Here is a 27,461-nt window from a genome sequence, read left to right on the forward strand (position 1 = left end):
AAGTGCAATACTTTACATTTCTCCCTATTAAAATTCATCTTGTTTGTTTTGGCCCAGTTCTCTAATCTGTCAAGGTCGTTTTGCAAATAAGCAAAGGATTTTAGGTATACCAAAAAAACCAGACTAGGGCTGAGCAATACCTGGTTTTCAACATTGTGATGTATCAGCAGCTAAACATCATGATATTCTGATGTATCACTGAAACTGGAAATCAGGTGTAGGGATGAGGGAAGGAGTAATCACAGAGTGGGTAGGTGGGATGCATGAAGATCAGGTGTAGAGATGAGGGAAGGAGAAGTCACAGAGATCCGGCGGGTGAAGTGTGTGCAGATCAGGCATGGGGATGAGAGAAGGAACAGCCGTGGAGATCAGGTGGGTGGGGGGAGAGAGGAAGAGGAAACCACCTCCACCGCATGGTTTGAGTGGGAGGGGATGGGGGTGCACCAAGTCGCCGTCCCTGGTGGCAGCCGGTGATGATGCAGGTCCACTGTGGCTGCTGCTGCTGCTTTCCTGCAGACTGAGAAAATCTGCTCAGCCTCAGCACCAGGGAAAGGTAATGCCACGGTGCCTTGAAGTGAGGGCGATCGGCTGCCCTGTTTTCCCTCAGCGTGAGGAAAGGCTGCAATGTTATCGGCTGCCATGGTCCTCCTCAGCGTGAGGGAAGGGAGCTCAGATCAGCAGCATTATCGGCTAAGATCATTGTGCGATATCAGTGGCGCCTTGAAATTGGCTGCCCTGCTCTCCCTCGCACAAGGAGTGATACATTGCTGAGTCAAAATCATTATCACAATATGATTCAAAACCGATTTTGGCTAATATATTGAAAAATCACGCAGTGCTAAAACAGACCATAAAATTTGTGGTATTACCATGCAAAAATGACCGAAAAAATAGTTGGGGGAAAGCAAGGGATGGGGCCGTGGACCCCCGGGTGTGTTTCGTGGACCTCCAGGGGCCCCTGGACCCCCAACTGATTGGCAGTGGCTTTCCAGAGTTTCAGACAAGAGTTCTTCCTCAGCTGTACCAGAAATGCAAAACTGGAACGCTCTGCAAGCAAACCATGACCTTCACTACAGAGCCACTACTCAAGATAACATTTTAAATTTGAAAGGAAAAAAAAAGCTAACAGTAGCAGGAAGTAAAATACTACCATACTTTACCTGCTTTGTGTTTCTCTGTTAGATGACTGTAATCATCTTGGTGGAAGTACTCATAACATGAAGTTCCTAGAAGCTCTTGTGGTAAGTATCCTAAAATAACTGTTGCACTATAAAGAAAACATGAACACACTACAGATTCTGAAAACATCTGAAACGGGCTTTTTAAACACTTTGGTCCCTCATGCATACGAAAAGCAACAGATGCTCGTTTCTGAAAAAAAAAATACTAAAACTTAAAGTTAACATATATAGCCAAAACAGAAGGACGAAATGCTACATTGTAATCCTTTTGTATTATTAGATCTAATAAAAGGAACCCCTTCATGGATCACTGCCTTGCCGTGGCAAAGGGGCTTGAAGAACTCAGAGAAGCTATGAACTATGCCGAGCAGGGCACCCAAGATGAACAGGTCATAGTGGAGAGTTTTGACCAAACGTGATCCACCTGGAGGAGGAACCGGCAAGCCACTCCAGTATCCCTGCCAAGAAAACTCCATGGACAAAGACAACAGGCATATAAAAGTTATGACGCTGGAAGATGAGCCCCTCAGGTCGGAAGGCGTCCAACATGCTACTGGGGAAGAGCGGAGGGCAAGTACAAGTAGATCCAGAGCTGATGAAGCGGCTGGGCCAAAGCCGAAAGGACGCTCAGTTGCGGATATGCCTGGAAGCGAAAGGAAAGTCCAATGCTGTAAAGAAAAATATTGCATAGGAACCTGGAATGTAAGAACCATGAACATGGGTAAGTTGGAGGTGGTCAAAAATGAGATGGCAAGAATAAATATTGACATCCTGGGCATCAGTGAACTAAAATGGACGGGAATGGGTGAATTCAGTTCGGATAACCATCATATCTACTACTGTGGGCAAGAAACCCGTAAAAGAAATGGAGTGGCCCTCATAGTCAACAAAAGAGTGGCAAAAGCTGTACTGGGATGCAATCTCAAAAATGATAGAATGATCTCGATACGAATCCAAGGCAGACCTTTTAACATCACAGTAATCCAAGTTTATGCACCAACTACTGGTGCTAAAGAAACTGAAATTGACCAATTCTATGAAGACTTACAACACCTTATAGAAGTGACACCAAAGAAGGATGTTCTTCTCATTATAGGGGATTGGAATGCTAAAGTAGGGAGTCAAGAGATAAAAGGAACAACTGGCAAGTTTGGCCTTGGAGATCAAAATGAAGCAGGGCAAAGGCTAATAGAGTTCTGTCAAGAGAACAAGCTGGTCATCACAAACACGCTTTTCCAACAACACAAGAGACGACTCTACACATGGACATCACCAGATGGGCAGCATCGAAATCAGATTGATTATATTCTCTGCAGCCAGAGATGGAGAAGCTCTATACAGTCAGCAAAAACAAGACCTGGAGCTGACTGGCTCAGATCATCAGCTTCTTATAGCAAAATTCAAGCTTAAACTGAAGAAAGTAGGAAAAACCACTGGGCCGGTAAGATACAATCTAAGTCAAATCCCTTATGAATACACAGTGGAAGTGAGGAACAGGTTTAAGGATTTAGATTTGGTGGACAGAGTGCCTGAAGAACTATGGATGGAGGCTCGTAACATTATACAGGAGGCAGCAACGAAAACCATCCCAATGAAAAGGAAATGCAAGAAAGCAAAGTGGCTGTCCAATGAGGCCTTACAAATAGCGGGGGAGAGAAGGCAAGCAAAATGCAAGGGAGATCGTGAAACATACAGGAAATTGAATGCAGATTTCCAAAGAATAGCAAGGAGAGACAAGAAGACCTTCTTAAACAAGCAATGCAAAGAAATAGAGGAAAGCAATAGAATGGGAAGAACCAGAGATCTGTTCAAGAAAATTGGAGATATGAAAGGAACATTTCGTACAAAGATTTCCATAATAAAGGACAAAAGTGGAAAGGACCTAACAGAAGCAGAAGACATCAAGAAGAGGTGGCAAGAATACACAGAGGAATTATACCAGAAAGAAACGGATGTCTCATATACCCCAGGTAGTGTGGTTGCTGACCTTGAGCCAGACATCCTGGAGAGTGAAGTCAAATGGGCCTTAGAAAGCACTGCAAATAACAAGGCCAGTGGAAGTGATGGTATTCCAGCTGAACTATTTAAAATTTTAAAAGATGATGCTGTTAAGGTGCTACACTCAATATGCCAGCAAGTTTGGAAAACTCAGCAGTGGCCAGAAGATTGGAGAAGATCAGTCTACATCCCAATCCCAAAGAAGGGCAGTGCCAAAGAATGCTCCAACTATCGCACAATTGCACTAATTTCTCACGCTAGCAAGGTTATGCTTAAAATTCTACAAGGAAGGCTCAAGCAGTATGTGGACCGAGAACTCCCAGAAGTGCAAGCTGGATTTAGAAGAGGCAGAGGAACCAGAGACCAAATTGCAAACATGCGCTAGATTATGGAGAAAGCTAGAGAGTTCCAGAAAGACATTTACTTCTGCTTCATTGACTATGCAAAAGCCTTTGACTGTGTCGACCATGGCAAACTATGGCAAGTTCTTAAAGAAATGGGAGTGCCTGATCACCTCATCTGTCTCCTGAGAAATCTCTATGTGGGACAAGAAGCTACAGTTAGAACTGGATATGGAACAACTGACTGGTTCAAAATTGGGAAAGGAGTACGACAAGGCTGCATTTTGTCTCCCTGCTTATTTAACTTATATGCAGAATTCATCATGCGAAAGGCTGGGCTGGATGAATCCCTAGCCGGAATTAAGATTGCCGGAAGAAATATCAACAACCTCAGATATGCAGATGACACAACCTTGATGGCAGAAAGTGAGGAGGAATTAAAGAACCTTTTATTGAGGGTGAAAGAGGAGAGTGCAAAATATGGTCTGAAGCTCAACATCAAAAAAACGAAGATCATGGCTACTGGTCCCATCACCTCCTGGCAAATAGAAGGGGAAGAAATGGAGGCAGTGAGAGATTTTACTTTCTTGGGCTCCATGATCACTGCAGATGGTGACAGCAGCCACGAAATTAAAAGACGCCTGCTTCTTGGGAGAAGGGCAATGACAGGCCTAGACAGCATCTTGAGAAGTAGAGACATCACCTTGCCAACAAAGGTCCGTATAGTTAAAGCTATGGTTTTCCCAGTAGTGATGTATGGAAGTGAGAGCTGGACCATAAAGAAGGCTGATCGCCGAAGAATTGATGCTTTTGAATTATGGTGCTGGAGGAGACTCTTGAGAGTCCCATGGACTGCAAGAAGATCAAACCTCTCCATTCTGAAGGAAATCAGCCCTGAGTGCTCACTGGAAGGACAGATTGTGAAGCTGAGGCTCCAGTACTTTGGCCACCTCATGAGAAGAGAAGACTCCCTGGAGAAGACCCTGATGTTGGGAAAGATGGAGGGCACAAGGAGAAGGGGGCGACAGAGGACGAGATGGTTGGATAGTGTTTTCGAGGTTACCAGCATGAGTCTGACCAAGCTGTGGGGGGCAGTGGAGGACAGGAGTGCCTGGCGTTCTCTGGTCCATGGGGTCACGAAGAGTCGGACACGACTAAACGACTAAACAACAACAACAATAAAAGGAAACATCACCACAATTCTAAAATTGAATTCAACTTTGAAACCACATTTGATTTTTTATTTAAACTTCTATCAGTTTGAAGTCAGAGATTATTTGTAAATGTTCATATCAAATCAAATAAAAAAAACCCCTTTGTTAGAAACTAGTACTTTAAATAAGTCTTACTTAACTAGAGGACTCTGAAGTAGTTTATAGAGCAACAGCAACTTAACAGGAAGTCTGCAGTGTGAGAGGGGATCTTATCTAAATACTGAAACCTTACACAATTTAAGAGCTATTGTCTTAAAATTAAAAAGGCAAAAATGCTTACCGCTGGTCTACAAAAACAAATTTTCCATCCATGGCAAAACGTGCTACAAATTCTGTTGGCTTGACTTTTATCTCACCACTTTTTTGTGGAACAGCATAAGGGTGCAATCGCCCAATTGCAACAAGGCAGTTAAAGTTACTGCTGTCTTTTTCAGCATCACCCTCCTCTTCAGCTCCCACTTCATTAGGAGGCCAGCTCTTCAGATACCCGGTGCAATGAACAGTACAGTACTTTTTAAGATCTAATTTATTACAAACACAAAACAGTTTTTCAATTTCTTTTCTAAAATCATCAGAAGCTACGTTTTGCACTAACCTAAAGGCATGAGCTAAACAATTATTAAATTCAAGACTGTAGTGTCAATTTGTTATAATTTTTTTTAAAAAAACACTGTTTAGGTTTGGCTTACCTGTGGAAGCGTACTTCTAATCTTACAAATGATTTGAGAAGGTAAGTCATAGGTGCTGGCAATAAAAACGTGTTCTTACATATAAGAAGAAAATTTAATAGTTTAGTAATAGAGACTGCTTTCCAGTACAATACTGTTTGATTTCAAAAGTGTTATGATTTACATTGAGCTAGATAAACTGCAGAAGGGACTTTGAGCTTGAGCCTATTAAAAACTTAATGTCCCTCTCCGATACAAAAATATGGGGAAATCAGGAAAGAGAACGAAGAGGAAATTCTATTTATCTTTCATTGGGATACATAAAGGCATAATTGCAAAGGTTTCTCATCTCCCCAAAATGGGGAACATTGAAACATGAACCCCACATCTACAGTTTCAAATGCTACAGTCCACAAACACGCACATCATATATCATAGTTTGGTTCTAAAGCCTTGGCCATATTTAGTGCAAGGCACATGTACAAATTATTTGTGAGAAACAATGAGCATTATATCAGGTAAAACATCACAATCTTATGCACTGCTCTGTGGAACTGACTTGCTTAGGATGCTGTTATAGCAATATTCTTGCACTATTTCACTTGAAGTGAGAGATAAGGTAGAGATAAAAGGTAGACTTCAGTAGGCTTCAGTGGGGTATTGTTCAGCTCTTGCTGCCTACATAAAGTAGACACACTGCAGTTATTCTAAAATAAGAGCACTGGGTCCTCAGTACATTCAGCAACACTACACCACAAAAGAAGACTTGCAAAATACTGGTACCAGTGGTTGTCTACATTCGCAAAAGTGTGCTGAAACTCTGGGTTGTAATGATAGGTAAACTAGTGAAATTCCCAAAATGGTACTTGCTGTATTAATATAATACAGGGGTGAGGAACTTCAGGCCCAGAGGCCAAATGCAGCGCTGCAGTCCTCTCCATCTGGCCCTAAGGACTCTCCCCAGACCACATCCCTCACTGCTCCTGCTTCACACTCCCAAGGGCTTTTGCCTGGCTGCAATGTGCAGGATGGAGGATTGAGAAGAGCTGCAGGGGGGCTTGCAGAAACTAGTCCAGTGTACAAAGGTGAAATTTTCATTGATTGCTCTGCCTTTTGTACTCACTGGCATGTGGCCCAGAAGAAATACGTCCCTCCGGCTGAAAAAGTTTTCCCACCCCTGATATAACAGAGGCAGGATTATTATTATTTAATCCCATTAGGATATGCATGTGTGGAATTGCCTATCTTGCAGAAACTATCTATTCAATCCTAACTGTTGGTAAAATACTACTGAAGTTATTACTAAACTGTCCATGTTACAACTGTGATAAAATGAATTTATTTGGTGTTCAGATTAAACACTCTCCTCAAAATGCAACCAAAAAACTACCTCATTCATATAAAATGAACATTGTTACTCTGTACAAGCATCCAGATTACGGCAGTGGAACTTTGTTACAACCCAAATGCTATGCCTGGATTAATGCAGGCCAGGATCTCAGTCCCCTACTGGGACTGAACTTGCATAGGACCACCGAATACAATACTGATTCTAGTGACAGCCATTTCTTCTTTAATAAAGTCAACAGATGTAGCACAGAAATACTCATCCCACACACATGAAGTTTAAGTAAGTAAGGAGGGTAATAAATTTAGATTTAAGTTAATTTATTTCCAACTATTGTTTTAGGTATTTTGAATGCTTTAGTCCACTTCTTATAGCTTTGAGGTTTTATTAGAATCAGGTGGTATACAAATCATGTGAAATAAATAACACAGCTGTAACATTTTAAGAAGATCATATTTTGAAATACACTCGCACAAGTACTGTATTTTTCACCCCATAGGACGCACCTAGTTTTTTGGGGGGGAAATAAAGAAAAAAAATTATTTCCCCCCCAGGTGCGGGGCTGGGGCGGGGGGAGCCCGAGCTTCCCCTGACCCCAGAACAGGCTGCTATCCGCAAGCCGTGGGAGAGCTGCGCGACTTCGTGCAGCTCTCCCACGGCTAGCGGAGAGCTGCGCGAAGCCGGAAGCCTGGGGCGTGCTGAGCTCAGTGCGCCCCAAGCTTCTGGGTGCCAGCAAGGTCTCCGCTATCTGTGGGAGAGCTGCGCGAAGTCGTGCAGCTCTCCCACGGCTTGCGGATCGCTTCCTGAAGTGGATAGCTTCAGCGAAAGCCTGAATTCGCCCCATAGGACGCACACACATTTCCCCTTCATTTTTGGAGGGGAAAAAGTACGTCGTATAGGGCGAAAAATATGGTAAGTAAGAATGGGCAAAAGCTGAGGTTGAAGTTGCATTTTTTAAAATGAGGTATGTGGTCACACAATTAAACCAATAAAAATGGTTAAATTTAAGGAAACCAGCTGTACAATATTCTACTACAAATATTGTCATTGTCCTATGTATGCAAGTTTTACAGACGTTTAAAAAAAGAATGATTCAGGCACACACTGTGCAATTGCAGAGCTTGCCCAATTTCTTAACAGCTTTTGAGAAACCTTTATATTTGCTGTAGTCCTGGTAACTTAAATCCTATTCAGTGCCTTTCAGGAAACCATTTCATGTTTCCAGAAGCATATTATTCTCCTGGATTCTACAATTTTACATCACTTACAGTGCAAACCAACATATGTGTACTTGTAAGTAAGTCCATTAAACTTAATGGAGTAACTTCTATTTAAATGTGTACAGAAAAGCAGCCTCAAATCATACAATAATAATTCAAGCACATTATGATTTAACACATACAGCACTTGAAATAAAATATTATTCACTTATTTAGAAATACCTTTCGTCTTTGAGTTTGGCAAGGACTCATTTTCTTCTTTCACTGTGGTTTTTATACACTTTATTCGACAAAAAAATGAACGGCGAGCACCAGAATACAGACGACATGATGACCCAGCTTGAAAATCTGTGTGAACTTGCAAACCGGCTTTTAAAGTTTAAAAAGGAACAAAACACACAAAAATACTTGGCATGTGAAATAAAAACACTATTCAGCTTTCACATGCTTCCAAGATACTTTCATATTGCTTCTGAAATTTCAGCATATATAGCTTAGAAACCTTTGATGAATTAAAATATGAAAATGAAGAAATATGGTTAAAGTAACTCAAGAGGGGAAAGCAGCAATCTATTTTACAACCCAACCAATGTTATGCATGATGATACAGTATGACTGAAGTTTGAATTTGAACTCCATATAGCTTTAACCACTAATTTGGTAGGAACATAAAAAAAAAGGTTTCTGAGGATGCTCATACAAAAACCAGTTACAAGTTACATAATGTATATGATAGAAACAGTATCTGATTACATTAGGAATGGCATGTAACATTTTTAAATACAGTGATTCTTGGTAGTGAAGCATTTTATCCTATGCTAGACTACACCAGGTTTTTCTACTGACTAAACACACACACAATAAACCAGCATGCCTGGTAAAAATGACATGACTGATTTTGCTACATATCTAAAATTATTTCTTGACATTATCAAAAAACATGCTTCTTGGGGCACTTTCAGTTGTCTTAAAGTCTTCCACATTAATTACAACCAAGCACTCATGATTTAGCTCATATAAATAAGAACTGCAGGAACACGGCTATATGTACATACAGCTAAATCATGACATCTAAGCAATTTTAGGTGAAGACTTACTTTTGGTGTCTATTAGCTTTTCTCTGGGAGAAGCATCTGAAGATGAAAGTTGCTCCTTCACTTTGGCAACATCCTTTGGATGAAGATAGTCAAAAAGACTTTGCCCAATCAAACTCGTCTAATGGAACACAACATTGTTACCTCATAAGCTGTGCATTACAAATCTCGTTCACAAACAAAAAGACACAAGTATACTGAAGAACACTGAGTACTTAAAAGTACTCCACTGTAAGGGCTAAGGTGTGTGTGTGTCACACATTCACAGTCACTATAATGGATTGTTGAATCAAACATTTGGGTTTGTTTTCAAAGAAAACTGCATTTAAACAATATCAGATATTTTCACATTATAGCAGAGAGCACTGGCTGGCAAACTATTTAAGTAACATCACACAATTCTGAAATTCAGAGGTAAGGAAACAACTATGTGGTGGTGCCAACAACGACTATAATAACATGCAGATGAAGCTTGTCCACTGTCAGCTACTAATGGGGAAGAGCCACATGTGTTTGAAGAACTCCTGCAACAGTCATTAACGTGAAAGGTGTGTTTATTTGTTTTGTGAATATATCCCCTGTCCTTCAAATGCAACAAGAACCTACTGGATCAGGTTTGATGGCTTATCTACTCCTGCACCATGTTCTCAGTTAGCAATCAGATGCCTCAGGGAAGCCAGCAAGCAGGGCAGAAGAACAAGAGTACTTTGCCCACCTGCAGTTCCCAGAAACTGGTATTGAGGCATACAGCATCTGACAGTGGAGGTAGAACAAAGCCACAGTGGCCAGCAGCTGTTAATAGCTTTGTCCTCCATGTCTCCAGGGCAGCTTACAAAAACCTCTGAAAGTAAAAAATGGTGATGCATGTGTGATGGTGAAGGGTGTAGGGTTGGCACTTGTCAGGGCAATTAGTAATACGTAAAGAAACTGTTATACTAAATATTTTGCTGTGAAATACTGTCTACATTCAGTATTTAGTACACAAAGTCACCTACTGGGTCATAGTTAAGGATCTTGAAAACAGATTCTGAAACAAACAGGATTTTCCCTCTGTCACATCCAACCACAAAGAGGAACCCATCAGCAGCCTGTAAATTAAGAGAGAGAGAAAACACACACATGTTTATAGGCAGAAAAAACAAGATCTCAGGAGACAGAAAAATAAATTATGTCAACAGTAGTTTTAATAATTTAAGATTGCAGCATTGATTTGAACATATTATGTTAGTTAAAAACATGTTTCCTGGATCCTTGTGTATTTCTAAGCACAATTCAAAATTCTGGCTTTTAATCTTTAAAATAATTACAGCTTGGATCCAGAGTTTCTCTCCCAATGTCAGAGGGACATTCTATCTTAATGTCAGAGGAAGGTTCTTTCTATCTTAGGAAGAGAACATTGGATCCAACTCAGGATTGTCTAAAGCAGGGAGTCAAACTGAACTTGAACCTGCACCAAACCCCAGAATAGAACCTGAAGCATTATCTTAAAGTCTCTACTGAACCTTAACTGAAAAAGCACTGTTAAAAGAAAGTGTCACTGGTTCAGAATAAGTATTCAACCAATGAATCAATTGATATGGTAAACTCACTGAATCCACCAGGATCAGAATGAGCACATACATTAAAACCAATATCTGGGAGGATTTATATATTTTGTGGTATACAGGATTCTATATTCTGTTCTCTCCAAAGACTGGACCTGGGAAGCATTAGGCAGGGACAGAATTGGAAGTCTCCATTCCCTCTGCCAGAGAGGTTTGGTCAACATACAACTGATGACATTGAAGGGATGACTATAATACATGTGATGTGGCACAAGAATACCATACGGGAGTCAGATGACATATCTGGTGTCTTATCAAAGTATGGATTGATTGATTGATTGAATTTGGATACTGCCGTATAATTGCAAGTCTCAGGGTGTTTCACAGGATAAAAGCACAATATAAAACCACAAAAGACAAATAAATAAAAAAGAACAACTCAGTAATTCCCCCACCCCAACACATTTTAAAAGGACATTGAATGTCAGTCAACTAAAGGCCTGGTTAAAGAGGAACATTTTTGCCTGGCACCTAAAGGTGTATAATGAAGGCCCCAGGTAAACCTCCTTGGGGAGAGCATTCCACAAACGGGGAGCCACTGCAGAGAAGGCCCCGTTCTTGTGTTGCCACCCTGCAGACCTCTTTTGGAGGCGGCACATGAAAAAGGGCCTCAGAAGATGATCTCATGGTCTGGGTAGGTTCATATGGAGAGAGGCGGTTCTTGAGGTATTGTGGTCCTGAGCCATTTAAGGCTTTATAAATAAAAATCAGCACTTTGAACTGGGCCCAGAAACTAACTGGTAGCCAGTGCAGTTGGACAAGGATCAGTGTAATATGCTCAAACCATCTTGCCCTGGTGAGCAAGCTGGCCACTGACTTCTTCACTATCTGAAGTTTCCGAACCATCTTCAGAGGCAGCCCTACATAGAATGCATTGCAGTAATCTAACCTTGAGGTTACCAGAGCATAGGCAACAGTATTTAGGCTATTCCTTTCCAGATATGGGTGTAGCTGGGCCACCAGCCAAAGCTGATGGAAGGCACTCCTCACCATTGAGGCCACCTAAGCCTCAAGTGATAGCAAAGGTCCCAGGAGTACGCCCAAGCTATAAACCTGCTCCTTCAGAGGAAGTATAACCCTGTCAAGAGCAGGCATCCTCCCAGCCATTTGCTCTAGGGAACCGCCCACTAACAGTGCCCCAGTCTTATCTGGACTGAGTTTCAGTTAGGTGGCTCTCATCCAGTCCATTATCAAGGCAAGACACCTGTCCAGCAGTTCCACTGCCTCACCTGCAGATGTAAAGGAGAAACAGAACTGAGTGCCATCAGCTGACAATGTACTCCAAACCTCTGGATAATCCCACCCAGCAGTTTCACGTAGATGTTGAACAGCATAGGGAATAGGATGGAGCCCTGAGGAACCCCACATTGAGGGCTCCGGAGGGCTGAAAAGCACTCCTCAAGCAACACCCTCTGGGAATGACCATTTAAGTAGGACTGGAACCACTGCAAAGTGATGCCACACACCCCTAACTCAGGCATCCGCTCCAGAAGGATACCATGTTCGATGGTATCAAAAGCCGCTGAGAAGTTAAGGAGAATTAACAGGAACACATTTCCCCTGTCTCTCTTCCAACAGAGGTAATAATAAAGGGCAACCAAAGCAGTTTCTGTACCAAAGCCAGGCCTTAACCCTGATTCAAATGGAACTAGAAAATCAGTTTCATCCAAGAGCTCCTGGATCTGGTACAATACGAACATATATATGAATGTAAAATAAAGTAGGAATATGAAATAGGGATTATTGTGTGAACCCAAAACTGGACCAGGAAAACAGGAAACAATTTTAGAGGGCAAGAAAAGCACAGATTGGAATTAAACCAAGTCATTCAAATAAATGGGGGGGGGGGGTGACAAACCTAAGGGTTTGCAATGCACTTATGTGAGGACTAAAACTGGAGGAGACACCATTGCTGTGCAGAGTACGTCCTTCATGCTGCAGTGCTCAGTTAATCTGTAGGTGGCCAGCAGGTCTACAGTTAACGCATCTGTTACGGCTAGACCTTCAGAATCCTGAGCAGAGCAGAGTGCCCTGTATGGCAGCCCGCTAGAATACTTCAGGCCCTAAGAAACAGAGAGGTGAGTGAGCAGGCTCTCCAAGGCCCAGAAAGCCTGAAGAAACCCTCAGCCCAGGCAATGGTGAGCATGGTGTTGTGTCTCTATAATAGAGAGGATGTTCCATTTCTGGTCTGGTTCAGGTGTGTTTATGTCCCTCCCTTCCAGATGGTTAAAAACATTAAAATTCATATTGTCACCACAAAGATCCAATTTGAAGAAGTCAGTCTTAGAGGATGATTTGTTTGTGAGACAGCAGAAATGATAGAAAACTTGTCATGCCCTCTTCAGTTTACATGTAGAATGAGGAGAGGGGAAGCAGCTTGAACCACCTGGAAGTAGCTTTTAATAGTTCTTAATGTATTATTATATTTGATTAATATATCAGTATCAGTAATCTTGAGGTTGTCTTGGAGAAAGGCAAAGAAAGTTAATAATGCAGTATGAAGCAATTACTGTTGAAATAACACTCAATTCCTGACCTTTCTTTACTTACCTTAAGAATTAATTGTTGAAGTTCATCATCTTGTAAAAAAAAAGGCTTGTAGCGGACTTCTGAGTAAGAATTAGAAGAACCTGCAAAATGATAAATGATAAATTAATTTCTAAAAGGAGACCAAAGGCAGATAAAGAGATTTCACACCAAGTCATTGATTTACTAGCAGGAAAACGCCCCACAAATATGCTCACACGACAAGACTTGCTTGGCATTTTCACTTTTAAAAATGCAAACTGGTCATAAAGGTTTGCAAGTGAAAGCTGAGACAAAAGAGTATGGAAAACTCTTTTTTCCATACTCTTCCACAGCAGGGGTCAGCAAACTTTTTCAGTAGGGGGCCAGTCCACTGTCCCTCAGACCTTGTGGGGGGCTGGACTATATTATGAAAGGAAAAAAAGAACGAATTCCTATGTCCCACAAGTAACGCAGAGATGCATTTTAAATAAAAGCACACATTCTACTCATGTAAAAACATCAGGCAGGCCCCACAAATAACCCAGAGATGCATTTTAAATAAGAGGACACATGCTACTCATGTAAAAACACACTGATTCCCGGACCATCCGCGGGCCTGATATGGAAGGTGATTGGGCCAGATCCGGCCCCCGGGCCTTAGTTTACCTACCCATGACCCACAGAGAGCAAATTTTAAGTCTTTTTTTTTTAATTCTTTTTATTGAATTTCAGTTACAGCAAAAACATTAAACAACAAAGAGAAAAAAACCAAACTAATAAAAAGAAAAAAAAAGAAAAAAGGAAAAAGAAACGAACACACATGACAAAAACAATTTACAAACTGACTTCCTTCCCTGCTGATTTCGGGCTTCTTAATAAAAAGTTCCATTTTCTGCAGCTGGTATTATTACTGATTTACACATCGTAAGTTTTATAACAGACCTGCTATAGTTGTTAAGTTTCTATGATTTCCTTCAATATAAGCCATGAATTTATTCCAATCGCCAATAAACTTTGTATTTTTTTGGTTTCTAATTTTCTGTGTCATTTTTGCTAATTCAACAAATTCAAATAATCTTGATTGCCAATCTCTCACCGTTGGTATGTTTGTACTTTTCCAATTTTGTGCAATTAATATTCTGGCCGCTGCTGTCGAATATTGAAACAAAATTTTATCTTCTTTTTAAATTTCATCCCCGATAATTCCTAGTAAAAAGGCCTCTGGTCTTTTAGGGAAGGTGTATTTAAATATTTTTTTTAACTCATTATAAATCAAATCCCAAAATTTCTTCACTTCCTCACATGTCCACCACATGTGAAAGAAGTTATCTTCTTTTATTCTGCACCTCCAGCAGGCCTTATTTCCTGTTTTATACATCTTTCCTAATTTTACTGGTGTTATGTACCACCTATATATCATCTTTTCTAAATTTTCTCTAAGTGCAACACTTGCCGTAAATTTTATCCCGTCATTCCATAATTTTGACCATTTTTCATATTCTATATTATATCCCAGGTCCATTGCCCATTTTGTCATGACCTCCTTTATTTCCTCATCTTTAGTGTCCCATTCTAATAGTATGTCATACATTTTGGATAGTAACTTAGTTTTGCTTTCAATTATTTCTATCTGAAATTTGGATTTCTTTTCATTCATTCCTACTTTTTTTATCTTCCGTCCATATTGCATTTTAAATTGGTTTTAAATTGAATAAACTAAAGACAAAAATGATGATTAAAAATCTGGGAAAGGATGAAAGAGAATAATTAGAGACACAAAATGGAATTAAGGTGACTAAAAAAATAAAATATCTAGGAATCTGGCTAACTACAAAAAATATAAATCTAATCCAAGACAATTATCTGACAACATGGAAAGAAATTAAAAAAGACCTAGACATTTGGAATAGAGTTAAACTTTCGTGGATGGGCAGGATGGAGGCAATAAAAATGAATTTACTCCCAAAAATGTTGTTCCTGTTCCAAAACATCCCAGTGATTAGAGGTCCCAAAATATTTAAGGATTGGCAGAAAACCCTTTCAAAATTTATATGGCATGGGAAAAGGCTGAGAATCAGATTTAAATTACTCACGGATCGAAAAGAAAGGAGGGGATTCTCGGTCCCAAATTTAAAACTATACTTCGAGGCCGCCTGCCTTTGTTGGATCAAAGATTGGATAACCCTGGAAAATACTGATCTATTAGACTTGGAAGGGTTCAACAATAGGTTCGGCTGGCACGCCTACTTGTGGTTAAATAAAGAAAAAGTACACAAAGGGTTTTCAAGCCATATTATTAGAGGACCACTATATGAAGTTTGGGAGAAAAATAAAAAACTCCTGGAATGGAAAATACCCTGGTGGTTGTCACCGACGGATATCCTAATAATTAAAAAAGCAAATATGGAAGGACAAAGATTGACCTACGAAGACCTACTGATAAGATCTGAAGGCGGCTGGAAACTGAGACCATATGAAGATCTAAAAGGAAAACTAACAGGCTGGCTACAATACCACCAAATAAATGCAATAGAGAGCAAATTTTAAGTCTTAAACAGATATAAACATAGAGAAGAAAATGGTAGAATGCCTTCACAGTAGTAGCACCCTCCCTGTGGAACACCCTCCCTTTAGATGTCAAGGAATTAAACAATTATCTGACTTTCAGAAGACACCTGAAGGCAGCCCTGTTTAGGAAAGTTTTTAATGTTTGATGTTTTTGTATGTTTCGATATATGCTGTGAGCCGCCCAGAGTGGCTAGGGAAACCCAGTCAGATCAGTCGGGTTTAAATAATAAAATAATAATAATAATAATAATAATAATAATAATAATAATAATAATTACAGTATTAACATCTTTCAGGTTCCGTTTTCATAAATACTTAAAGCAGTGGAAAACTGTTCTAAATTTAACATCAAATCCAATGGTCTGTTTCAACAGCAATAAAAGGAAGGATTGCTGTGTCAGTGCAACAGTATAACTTGCCAGGACACTTTTCATCCCTTACAGAGAGGCAGCTTGCTCAAAAGATATTGCAATCAAAGAAAGCATTAGCTGGGCACTCAATCTGTCCTATATAGGACACTGTAGTATTTCTATTTGTGGAAGTCACTCTGCCCTCGTGTACACCTTTTTTACACTTAAAACAGGATATTTTATACCATTCTTAACTCACTTTTCAATGACTTTAAGTGCTGCACAGCCATTCTTAATACTGTGAGTTTATCCACTTTACGGGCCACTGGGTTGCACTGAGGTATCATAGCAGATAGTTCTTCTATGAGGTTATTCATTTTGTCTCTTCTTCGTTTTTCTGTTTGGCTATGAGCCTCCCTAAAAAGAGTGCAGAAGACATATCTTGTGCAGGGTATTTAATAAAAACAAGCTGAACTCCATATAACATGTTGCAAAGTTATTATATGAACGGCAAGAGAACGCAGAATTTATAACTAGAGATGGGAGAATTTATAACTAGAGATGGGAGAAAATATTGATATACAAATATAAGTAGGGGCTGAGTATTCATGGGGGATAAACAAATGACTGTCAAAACCTCTTATTTATAGTTTTTGACATTTTTTCAAGTTTAAATTACAGAAGTATATATGTATGTATACACACACCTGAACATTATCTAGGATTAAATCTAAACTTAACACTAACAAATGAAAGTTAAGACTTTATCTTCTTAAAACTACCATGACCCCTCAAGCAAACAAATTAAAGCCTGCACTAACCAGTACACCTGCATGAAAACTAAGGATATGCCAGTCTCTGTGGGATCTTCCACTGACTCAGGTGGATCTTCTTGTATTATTTTATACCCTGTAAATAGTGGAGTTCAGCAGTCTACTCAGTGCTCAAATTCAGCGTTAACTCTACTAGCCAAACAAGGAATACTAGCCATTTTATCTGAAGCAGAAACACTGTTTTACGTAACTACACTATATTTCTGGAAAGTTCTTTACATTTAGTCTTTAAGTGATCTTGATGAGCATTTTGAATTTGTAGAAACACATACATTTAACCACCACTTTAACTCTTCTGAGCATGGTATTCAAAAATACAGTACTGCATTTATCTATTTGCTTGTTAGTTCGTTAAGGCATTATACCTGCTCTGGAGATCATCAACATCACATGCATACCTAGAGAAAAGAGAATTTAAACTATTTAGAAGACATCAAAATCAAGAATGAAAAACAATTACAATAGAAAATCATGCTGAGTTTTCCTTACTCTTCTTACAGCAGAGACCTGGGACACATAAGAACGCCAAAAAAGAAAAGAAAAATGCCTTTCTTCTTTACCCCTGAACAACAGTCATAGAAGACTGCATTCCAGTACAGTGGTACCTTGGGTTACAGACACTTCAGGTTACAGACTCCGCTAACCCAGAAATAGTACCTTGCGTTAAGAACTTTGCTTCAGGATGAGAACAGAAATCGTGCTGCGGCGGCACAGCGGCAGCGGGAGGCCCCATTAGCTAAAGTGGTGCTTCAGGTTAAGAACAGTTTCAGGTTAAGAACGGACCTCCAGAACGAATTAAGTTCTTAACCTGAAGTACCACTGTAATGTGATTCCAAGAGTTTTCCTTGGTTTTTGTGGCTATTGTGCTGAAGAGGTACTAAAGATTGTGCTGCAGGCTGAAAAAGCCCAGGGCAACTGTGGTCAAAGTTATTTCATGTACTGCAGGAGTAGGGAACCCATTTCAGTCTAAGGGCTGTGTTCCCCACATGTGTAAACTTGGGTGAGGGGACATATGCAGGACGAAACCCAAAAAAGTATACAGTGCAAAACAAATCCAGTTACAGAAATACTGTACATTTTCAGGCACATACACACACCACTTACCTCTGCATAAAATTCAGCTTCCTTCCACCCAGCTCCATCTCTCCAAACTTCCCAAATCCACAGCTCCACAGAAGAGACATCTCGCTTCTCTTTCACTTCCTGCATCTCAATCTCTGTTTTTCCTCCCAACTTTATGCCTTTCTCTCTCTCTCTCTCTCTCTCTCTCTCTCTCTCTCTCTCTCTCTCTCTCTCTCCTTTTCCTCTCCTCCCGCACTGGAATTATGGAGCATCTCTTTTCCTGCAATTACTCTTTGGCCTTACTTTTCCTGCAAGAATCCCACCCTGTAACTAGAGTCCCCACTATGTTTTGTTGAACATGCCTCCAAAGAGGGGATTATCACTTTGGGAGAAGTGAGAGGAGCTGACTGGTTCTTGAAATACTTGAGCACTTTTGAAAAAGGCTGCATGCTGCTGAATACTCCCCAGGGTATCTGGAAATGTATGAGTGCTTCCTAGCACAGAAAAGAATGTCCAGATATGGCTACTTCCCTGAGTAAGGGAACATGCTGACAGCTGGTGAACTAACTGCAGCAGGCATCAGCAGAAGAGAGTCAAGCATGACAATGAGGGGGTGGAGCCTTGGAAAGTAAGTAGGCTGAACAGAAAGACTGTGTTGACCAGATGCAGCCCACATACCCACGGATGTAGCCACAATTTTTGTTAGGGGGCCAGAACCAACATGATTAGAAATACTTAACTAACTGACCATTGTTTTATTTGGTCTAGGGGAGGCAGCCCCCCCCCGGGCTACACCCATGCCCATGCCACTGGTTCCCCACCCAGTACAATCAATTTGGGCCTTGCTATAGCCATAGCAGAATACCCTAACAATTAATAGACATTTTCCCTTATCACATCTGTCATGACATAACTTTTTGTTAATTACTTTTAATCATCTGACAATTTAAAATGATGTGCAACTTTCCAGTAGTTCTTATAATATAGCACACTAAAGATTCAGGTAAATATCCCTGATGCCATAACCAACTTAAACAAGAAAGTATTTGAAAGATGCTCACATTCAGAAAGTGGGTACTGTCATAGAATCTTAAGAGTTGGAAGGGACCCAAGGGTCATCTAGTCCAACCCCATGCAGTGCAGGAATCTCAGATAAAGCATGCATTACAGATGGCCATCCAACCTCTGCTTAAAAACTTTTAGTACAGTGGTGCCCCGCAAGACGAATGCCTCGCAAGACGAAAACCCGCTAGACGAAAGGGTTTTCTGTTTTGGAGGCGCTTCGCAAAACGAATTTCCCTATGGGCTTGCTTCGCAAGACGAAATGTCTTGCGAGGTTTTCCGACTTTTTTTTCCCTTTCCCCCCCCCTTTTTCTAAGCCGCTAAGCCGCTTATCTGCTTATCCGCTAAGCTGATAAGCCGTTAAAAGCTGCTAAGCCGCTAAAAGCTGCTAAGCCGCTAATAGCGCTAATCTGCTAAGCCGTCAATGGGCTTGCTTCGCAAGACGAAAAAACCGCTAGACGAAGAGAATCGCGGCACGGATTCTTTTCGTCTTGCGAGGCACCACTGTATTATGTCAGTTTTTAGTATTATGAAGAGATATTATGAAAAGCACTTTGGAGAACTCAGATAGGAGTTAGTCGTTCAGAAACAGATTTTCAACAACTCTATGGAAAATCTAAATAGAAGCAGCATGATGTATCTGATGAGGTAAGATGCCATTGTTGGAAAAGATAAAGATGTACACAAAAACTTTCATAGTGTTAACTCACTGAGACCATCTGTGGCAAGAAGAATCTACACTAGACAAATGGAAAGTAGGAATAAATTTCATTACACCATGGAGGCCACCTGAAACAGCTGAGCTTTCCGATACCCTCCTTCAGACAGGCTTCATTCCGTAGGATAATCTTGGTACCAAATCTAATGGTTTTTAGGTTAAATATTTGTTGTTGTTGTTTCAAAATATGTAAACCCCTCCAATTAAACCCTATAATGTTTTCAGTTGTTGATTTCCAGCCCTGCTGTTTTATTATTTCAAAATATCAGGGAAGTATCAAATTATATTCTTGGAAAGAACAGATAATAGGTAAAAACGTTAAAATGGAATGAGAACAGACAGTGTGAGTAAAAGATGGAAAGGTATGTCAGTTTAGGAAAATTATTGAGAACTGTGGGATTTGAAGAAGTTTACAAGGAGCAGCCAGCTGGAAATGGCGTGAAGCACAGAAAAGAACAGACTTTTCCAGGCACAGAATATGTCATGGTAGATTAATAAAGGTGAGAATAGGAACTGGAAGCACAAGAAGCTGAAAATGCATTATCACCATTCTGTCATGTGTTTAATATGTAGCTCCTGAATATACACAAAAATATCTCCCAAAATAGATGTGTTAGATGCATAACATGTACATACACACACACACACACACACACACACACGCAACTATAGTTCTAACACAAATCCAGTATTATTATACTACAGGGAGGCAGAAATATCCCCCCCCAAAAAAACTTACTGGTTATCAGAATCACTTCCTTTCCGTTTTCTTGGAAAGTCCACCCCAAATGTATTACTTGAGTTGGCAGTGACAGGCTGGGCTATGGGAGTCATAAGGCTTGAGAACGCAGAGGCAACACACTGGTTTCCTTCCACCTGAAAATTATCTGCAAATAGTAAAATAGTGCCAAAGTTGAGACAGAGTGATTTTGTATGTACTGTATTCCGACCAATCTAGACAGAAATGAAAAAAATTGCTGACCTAAATCCGTGAATAACCTTGATACAAAAGAGCTCCACCATCACAAACATGCTTCTTTATTCTGTGTCAATCAATCTGTCCATTTACATAATTTATGTCCCACACTGTCAACAAAGATTTATGCTCTTTGCTGCTAACCATGGTGTAAGAAGCAAGAAGTAAAACTGAAAATAATAACAACAATAACAACAATAATAAATACAAACTAAACTGAAACTGAAACATTGCCAGCCAATTTAACTACAGTATATGGGTAAAAACAATCTTCACTAAGTTAAAGAATGTTTACAGTCCTTTAAGCCTAGGAAAACAGATTGTGACTAAGGATTCATAGACACACTTCCGCTTTCCCTGAGGAAAACCCGCTGATGAATAAACATCAATTGGGTTTTCTCAGGATTGACATTTGCTCCAATTTAGCGCTGAAGAGCAGTTTTCCGGGGGGAAGTGGCGAGGTAAAGGCAAAACTGCTTGGCCTAGAAAACACAGAAAGTCATTTTGACCCGTTCTTTCTTGGCACTGGACAAGCGAAAGTGTGGACAAGCCCTTAATGATAGTAATGCAGTCTCTAGGTGGACCTCCTTTAGGAGAGTATTTTACAGGTGTGGTGCCACCAAAAAAAGGCTTGCTCTCTGCCACACATCAGGCTGCAGAGGCACAAGGAGAAAGGCCTTAAATAATGATCTTAAGGAATCGGTAGACTGATGCAGAAAAAGGCAGTCCAACAAATATTTGGATCCAGAGCTGTGTAGGGCTTTAAAGGTTATGACTAGCACTCTGGACCTGAGCTCAAAAAGTCCCTGGAAACCGGTAGAGTTGTTGAAATAAACACAGATTATTTTCTCTTCACCTAATTCTTATTATCAGCCTAGGAACAGTGTTCTGGGCTATCTACAGTTGCTGAATTGTCTTCAAAAGCAGCCTCATATCAGTTACCAAGGCAAATACAACTGTGGCTAGGCTAGCTCAGTCTAGGAATCATAGAATCATAGAGTTGGAAGAGACCACAAGGGCCATCGAGTCCAACCCCCTGCCAAGCAGGAAACACCATCAGAGCACTCCTGACATATGGTTGTCAAGCCTCTGCTTAAAGACCTCCAAAGAAGGAGACTCCACCACACTCCTTGGCAGCAAATTCCACTGTCAAACAGCTCTTACTGTCAGGAAGTTCTTCCTAATGTTTAGGTGGAATCTTTTTTCTTGTAGTTTGGAACCATTGCTCCGTGTCCGCTTCTCTGGAGCAGCAGAAAACAACCTTTCTCCCTCCTCTATGTGACATCCTTTTATATATTTGAACATGGCTATCATATCACTCCTTAACCTCCTCTTCTCCAGGCTAAACATGCCCAGCTCCCTTAGCCGTTCCTCATAAGGCATCGTTTCCAGGCCTTTGACCATTTTGGTTGCCCTTCTCTGGACACGTTCTAGTTTGTCAGTGTCCTTCTTGAACTGTGGTGCCCAGAACTGGACACAGTACTCCAGGTGAGGTCTGACCAGAGCAGAATACAGTGGCACTATTACTTCCCTTGATCTAGATGCAATACTCCTATTGATGCAGCCCAGAATTGCATTGGCTTTTTTAGCTGCCGCGTCACACTGTTGGCTCATGTCAAGTTTGTGGTCAACCAAGACTCCTAGATCCTTTTCACATGTACTGCTCTCAAGCCAGGTGTCATCCATCTTGTATTTGTGCCTCAAGGAGAGGTTGCTGTTATCATATGAGCCTGTCAAATGACAGTAGTTTCTTTGTGCCACCAAAATTACTTGACCCTTAAGAGAATGACAAACCTAATATCACTCCCAGGACGTTAGATAAAGTACAATCCCTTCCAGAGCTGGCTGAAAACCATCTGAAAGAGGATTAGCTTTTAGTATAACTTTCCACATTAGTCCTGCTGCTGCAAACCCAACCTACAATGGCTACGGAAAAGTGACTGCCTGAAGCATTCACATCATTTTAAACACCTGGCCTTTTCTTCTCCACACTATGCTGTGCATACCACAACTCAATAAGAATTAAAATGTCTGTCTGCCTGTCTGTCATGCAACCCCTCACTGAATGCCTAAGTTTACTTACCTAATTAACAAAATGTATATACTGCTTGATTGTAATAAAATCTCTAAGCACTTTACAGGAAATATTGAAACAAGTACTCAAAAACATTTAAAAATAATTAACAAAATACACTGCAACTACAGATAAAAGGTTTTCCAACCCAGAATGAATACCTAAACTCTCTGCATATAAGGCCACATAAGAGTCTTTATGCTTTCTTCATGTTCACAACGACTTTATTGCAACAGCAGAACACATCCGGGGAAGCAGTGATTTTGCTGCAAAAAACAGCAATGAAGAGTCTTGGGCAAACTTAAAAACTAACATTTATTTTTCATTACACACATCAATGCTAATGATAGACCTGCTTACACACAGTTTCCCAGATTAACTGCCCCTTCCTTATCTTGCTTCAACATTTACCTATTTCATTTGCATGATCAAATAGTTAATCAGAGGATAGAGTCAAATAAACATGAGGGAAAGAAACTTGACTAAATAATCAGATACTTCTTAATTTGCAGCTGTTCTCTCACAGTACAAGCAACTATATTTCCATGTAAAGAGAAGACTGAGAATTATAATTCATTAGAAATACGCAGCAACTTGAATGATGTGGAAAATGATAAGGCTAAAATGGACTGAGCATGCCTTGCTTGCGTGAATGAAGCTCTTACTCTCAGCACTTCAATATAATGAACACATAAGAAAGTACTTAAGACCATTACAGCATTTGCCTTATTAACATACCTTCTAGCACCCTTGTGATAGCTGGTAAGCAACAAAAAGGTTTACCACCCACTGTTGTAGATGTTTAATCTTGGAATATTTCAGTAAATATAAGGGCCAACTGTGCTTCCGTTTTAGGGAAAGTAAACAGATTACTGTGACTCAAATCCAGGCATCCCTGAATGACCCAATTTTTTTTTACACCCTGTATCTACAACAGATCACAACATCCTGCAGAATTGTTAATGGGATTTTTTTTTTTTAACCCATACATTCTTATCCACACCTTGCAGGCTCTCATCTTTCCTTCAGGTTGCAGCCTAACTTTATAATGCAGAGTGCAGCTTTTTCTGTGGTGATTCTAGAGTAAATAAAACTCCTTCCTCAAGGAAATCTGTATGATTGTCCAGTTTTAAGAAAGTTTAGTTTTTAGGAAAGCTTTTGGCAGTTTACTGTGTTAGGAGGTAGATGATGGAGCAGTTTGTCCGTAAGAAAAAAATCATAATTTAGCATTACATGCAAAAGCTGGATCCTCCTACCCTCTGCTCCTGCAGCACAAATGCAAGAAGATCAGAAATAGGTGCTTCCATTTTAAACTAATTCTACTTTTTTGCTGTCTCACAACAGGACATGCAGCCAGTTGAAACTATGGTTTGTTCACACATACCAGAATCAGAACCCATAGTTAAAATATCTAGGCTTGTTTGGACAAACTGTAGTTTAAACCAGTGTTTCTCAAACTTGGGTATCCAGCTGTTGTTGGACTATAACTCCCAAAATCCCTGACTGATCCTGCTAGCTAGGGGTGATGGGAGTTGTAGTCCAGCAACAGCTGGAGCCTAAAATTTGAGAAACACTGGTTTAAACATTCTGCCCTAGTTTGGAAAAAAACCCTACAAACTGAAGTTAGTTTCAAATGGAATTGGATTTCTACTGCCCTCCTTGCAGCTGCATCAAAAGGGGGAGTGCATAAGCTTTCAGTCCATGCCCACAGAAATAAACTATGGTTTACCATTATACCCAATCCAGAACCGATTATATGGATCACATGGCTCCAATCTTTAAACTGCTGTTATGATTTTTATTTTATCTGGATAAATTTCCAAAATGACAAAACAAAACCAATAGTTTCAAAATACAAAATACAATAAAGTCCTACAAATATACAAACTGGTAGCCATTTCTGGTTAATATTATATATAAGCAAGCCCTTGTTCTACACATAGCTGTTATTGCACATAATTCAAGTATTTCCACACTTGGTTTTTCTCCAGATTACAACATGTCCAATAAACAAATTTTATCAAATCATGCAAATGAAGAATATTAATCTGCCAACAGGTGGGGTGCCAAGAAGGAGGTACATAGAATACACATGTCTTGAATAAAACTTGAATAAAATAGGGGGGGCAGGTAAGCTCCATCCCTCAATCACATGATGTGGCACACACACACACTATTTGAATGGCAATGTCCCTAAACTTTGGTGTTAACTGCTATGTAGACAAGTCTTAATCTTCTAAATGATTATTGTGAGACAAACCAGACTGGCTGCTTTCAGTGTTTTTAGCCAACCTTGTAATCTCCATCTGAGATCAGGTACTCCCTTTAAATTATTATCTGCTGATTCTACTACAGAGTAAATGTGGGTGTGGGTGAGTGCTAAAGAATCTTCCACCCTTGCAAAGAAACAGAAAAAGCATATGCAATCTGAAAATGCTGCAAAGGGGCTAAGGCATGTCTTCTAAACGCCAGGCAATTTTTATTTTTATTTTTTTAAAAACTGCATTGTTAACTCTCAGTACATGTTTAATGAGTCTTACTCCCAGGTTAGGGACGCGGGTGGCGCTGTGGGTAAAACCTCAGCGTCTAGGACTTGCCGATCGTATGGTCGGCAGTTCGAATCCCCGCGGTGGGGTGAGCTCCTGTCGTTCGGTCCCAGCTCCTGCCCACCTAGCAGTTCGAAAGCACTCTTAAGTGCAAGTAGATAAATAGGGACCGCTTTATAGCGGGAAGGTAAACGGCGTTTCCGTGTGCTGCGCTGGTGCTGGCTCGCCAGCTGCAGCTTCGTCACGCTGGCCACGTGACCCGGAAGTGTCTTCGGATGGCGCCGGCTCACAGCCTCTAGAGCGAGATGAGCATGCAACCCCAGAGTCGGACACAACTGGCCCGTACGGGCAGGGGTACCTTTACCTTTACTCCCAGGTAAGTGGGTAGAAGATTGCAGCCTAGGTTTTCTTGTGAGGGGAGGCCAGATAAGGGTTTATGGTGATGCTTTACCCTTGGGCATGCTATAGCAACCTGGGAGTGAACTCATTTGCATACAATTGGGTTTTTGCATCTAAGCACACAAAAATTAGGCCAGATTAAGACTGGTTGAAGCCTTGGAGGTGTACTAATTTGGGGACAGGGGAAAAAATGCCCCTTTAGAGTACAATGAGTTTAACTAAAGGAAGCAAAAACTGATGTCTATAATGCAAGAAAGAAGTCCCCTTTTGCAGCCACCTTCTATATCTTCACAGCAGCCATAAGAGATAAGTTCAGCTGATAGTTAGTAACTGGCCCAAGGCAGGCAGCTGCACCAGATTTAGGGCAATGCAGGTAGTTCCCCCACACATGGTGCTGAACCAAGGGGACACAAAATAGTAGTAATAACAACAACAACAACTATTTATATGGGTACCTACTGAGAAGATCCATACAAAACTAACTGTACCATTAGGAATTATTCTGAAAATAAGAATGTTTGGATGGCGGGGTGGAGGCAAATTATGTCCCCACTCAGGGTACCATATTACCAAAGTCTGCCCCTGCAGGCAGTAAGCAAAAACAATGACAAGCTGAACAGCACGTGCACACACACAAATGCATGTCTGTGTGTGAAGCTTGTTTGTGTTTACTACATTCCACTCCTGAATTTTCATAGCAATCAAACAACAGTGTTGGTGTGTGCACCTGAATTCCTGGCTTTGTGTGTTTTTATTTCCAGTGTTTCATCACTTCTTTTTTGCCTGTGTAAATGCAGCATTACAAATTATGCAATTACTGGTGTAAATTTTTAATATATATCAAGTTGCCCAAATGTTTTTTGGCTGTTTTTGTAACATTTCACAGGGGAATGGTGGAGAGAAATATTCACTGTGTGCTTCACAAGTGGAGTGTTGTTCTCCAATTTCTGGGTATGCCCCCCCCCCCGGGAAATGCCGCAGTGGGACAGAGAGGTGGGGAGCACTATGCTCGTTGTGGAAGCAATATGCAGGGAGAAGTGATTACTGTGGTTGGGAGAATATGGGGGGAATATGGGGGCAAGGTTGGTGCCGCTGGTATTAAATGCTTAAATGGATTGCTGTTGAAAAAGATCAAGGCGCTTTTTATGGTTCTCATTCCCTTTTTATCCTCACAACAAGTCTGTGAGGTAGGTTAAGTTAAGTGACTGTTTCAAGGGCGTAAAGTGAGCTTCATGGCTGAGTGGGAGTTTCAAATTCTTTTTTCTAAAAAATGAAAAAGAAAAAAAATCCTGTAATTATTATTATCGCAATTGAATACACTGCTTGCTTTTTAACTATTTATAACTTGAACTTTTCCAAGCATGAGCATCTGAACAGATCTGCTGTAAAACTCCCATCTGAAATACCTTACTAATGATTATGTGCATAAGGTTTTAGTGATGAGTTGTAAACAAATAGTTCTTTATTGTTCAAACCTATTCCACCTAGAAGCCATTATATAGTATTTCACCTAAATTAAAATTCAGAAGAACATTTATCTATTTGTATAAATACATTCATATACAAGGGCACTGCTATTTGGCATTTAATATGGCAGGAGAGCGGGGGGGGGGGAGTAGAGATTGTGAAAGGGCAATAATGGAGTTTTAGAAAGTACTCATAAAAGACATTTCACAATATTTAAGTTTTGAGAAGAG

At 40.4% G+C, this 27,461-nt stretch overlaps 1 protein-coding gene across 1 annotated transcript in view; it reads right to left on the reverse strand.

Moving 5' to 3' along the window:
* BMAL2 (basic helix-loop-helix ARNT like 2) overlaps window positions 1-27,461 on the reverse strand; it is a 48,669-nt gene that overhangs the window by 16,948 nt on the left and 4,260 nt on the right. Inside the window, exons 2-10 of the mRNA XM_079993671.1 lie at window positions 20,509-20,656; window positions 17,293-17,325; window positions 16,354-16,511; window positions 13,219-13,298; window positions 10,060-10,152; window positions 9,068-9,185; window positions 8,193-8,339; window positions 5,015-5,255; window positions 1,161-1,267 (exon numbers count right to left, since the gene is read on the reverse strand). Of these exons, the coding sequence (XP_079849797.1) occupies window positions 1,161-1,267; window positions 5,015-5,255; window positions 8,193-8,339; window positions 9,068-9,185; window positions 10,060-10,152; window positions 13,219-13,298; window positions 16,354-16,511; window positions 17,293-17,325; window positions 20,509-20,656 (1,125 nt within the window). The remainder of the gene's footprint in view (window positions 1-1,160; window positions 1,268-5,014; window positions 5,256-8,192; window positions 8,340-9,067; window positions 9,186-10,059; window positions 10,153-13,218; window positions 13,299-16,353; window positions 16,512-17,292; window positions 17,326-20,508; window positions 20,657-27,461) is intronic.

The sequence above is a fragment of the Podarcis cretensis genome (genome assembly GCF_951804945.1).
Source record: "Podarcis cretensis genome assembly, chromosome: 10".
NCBI lineage: Eukaryota > Metazoa > Chordata > Lepidosauria > Squamata > Lacertidae > Podarcis > Podarcis cretensis.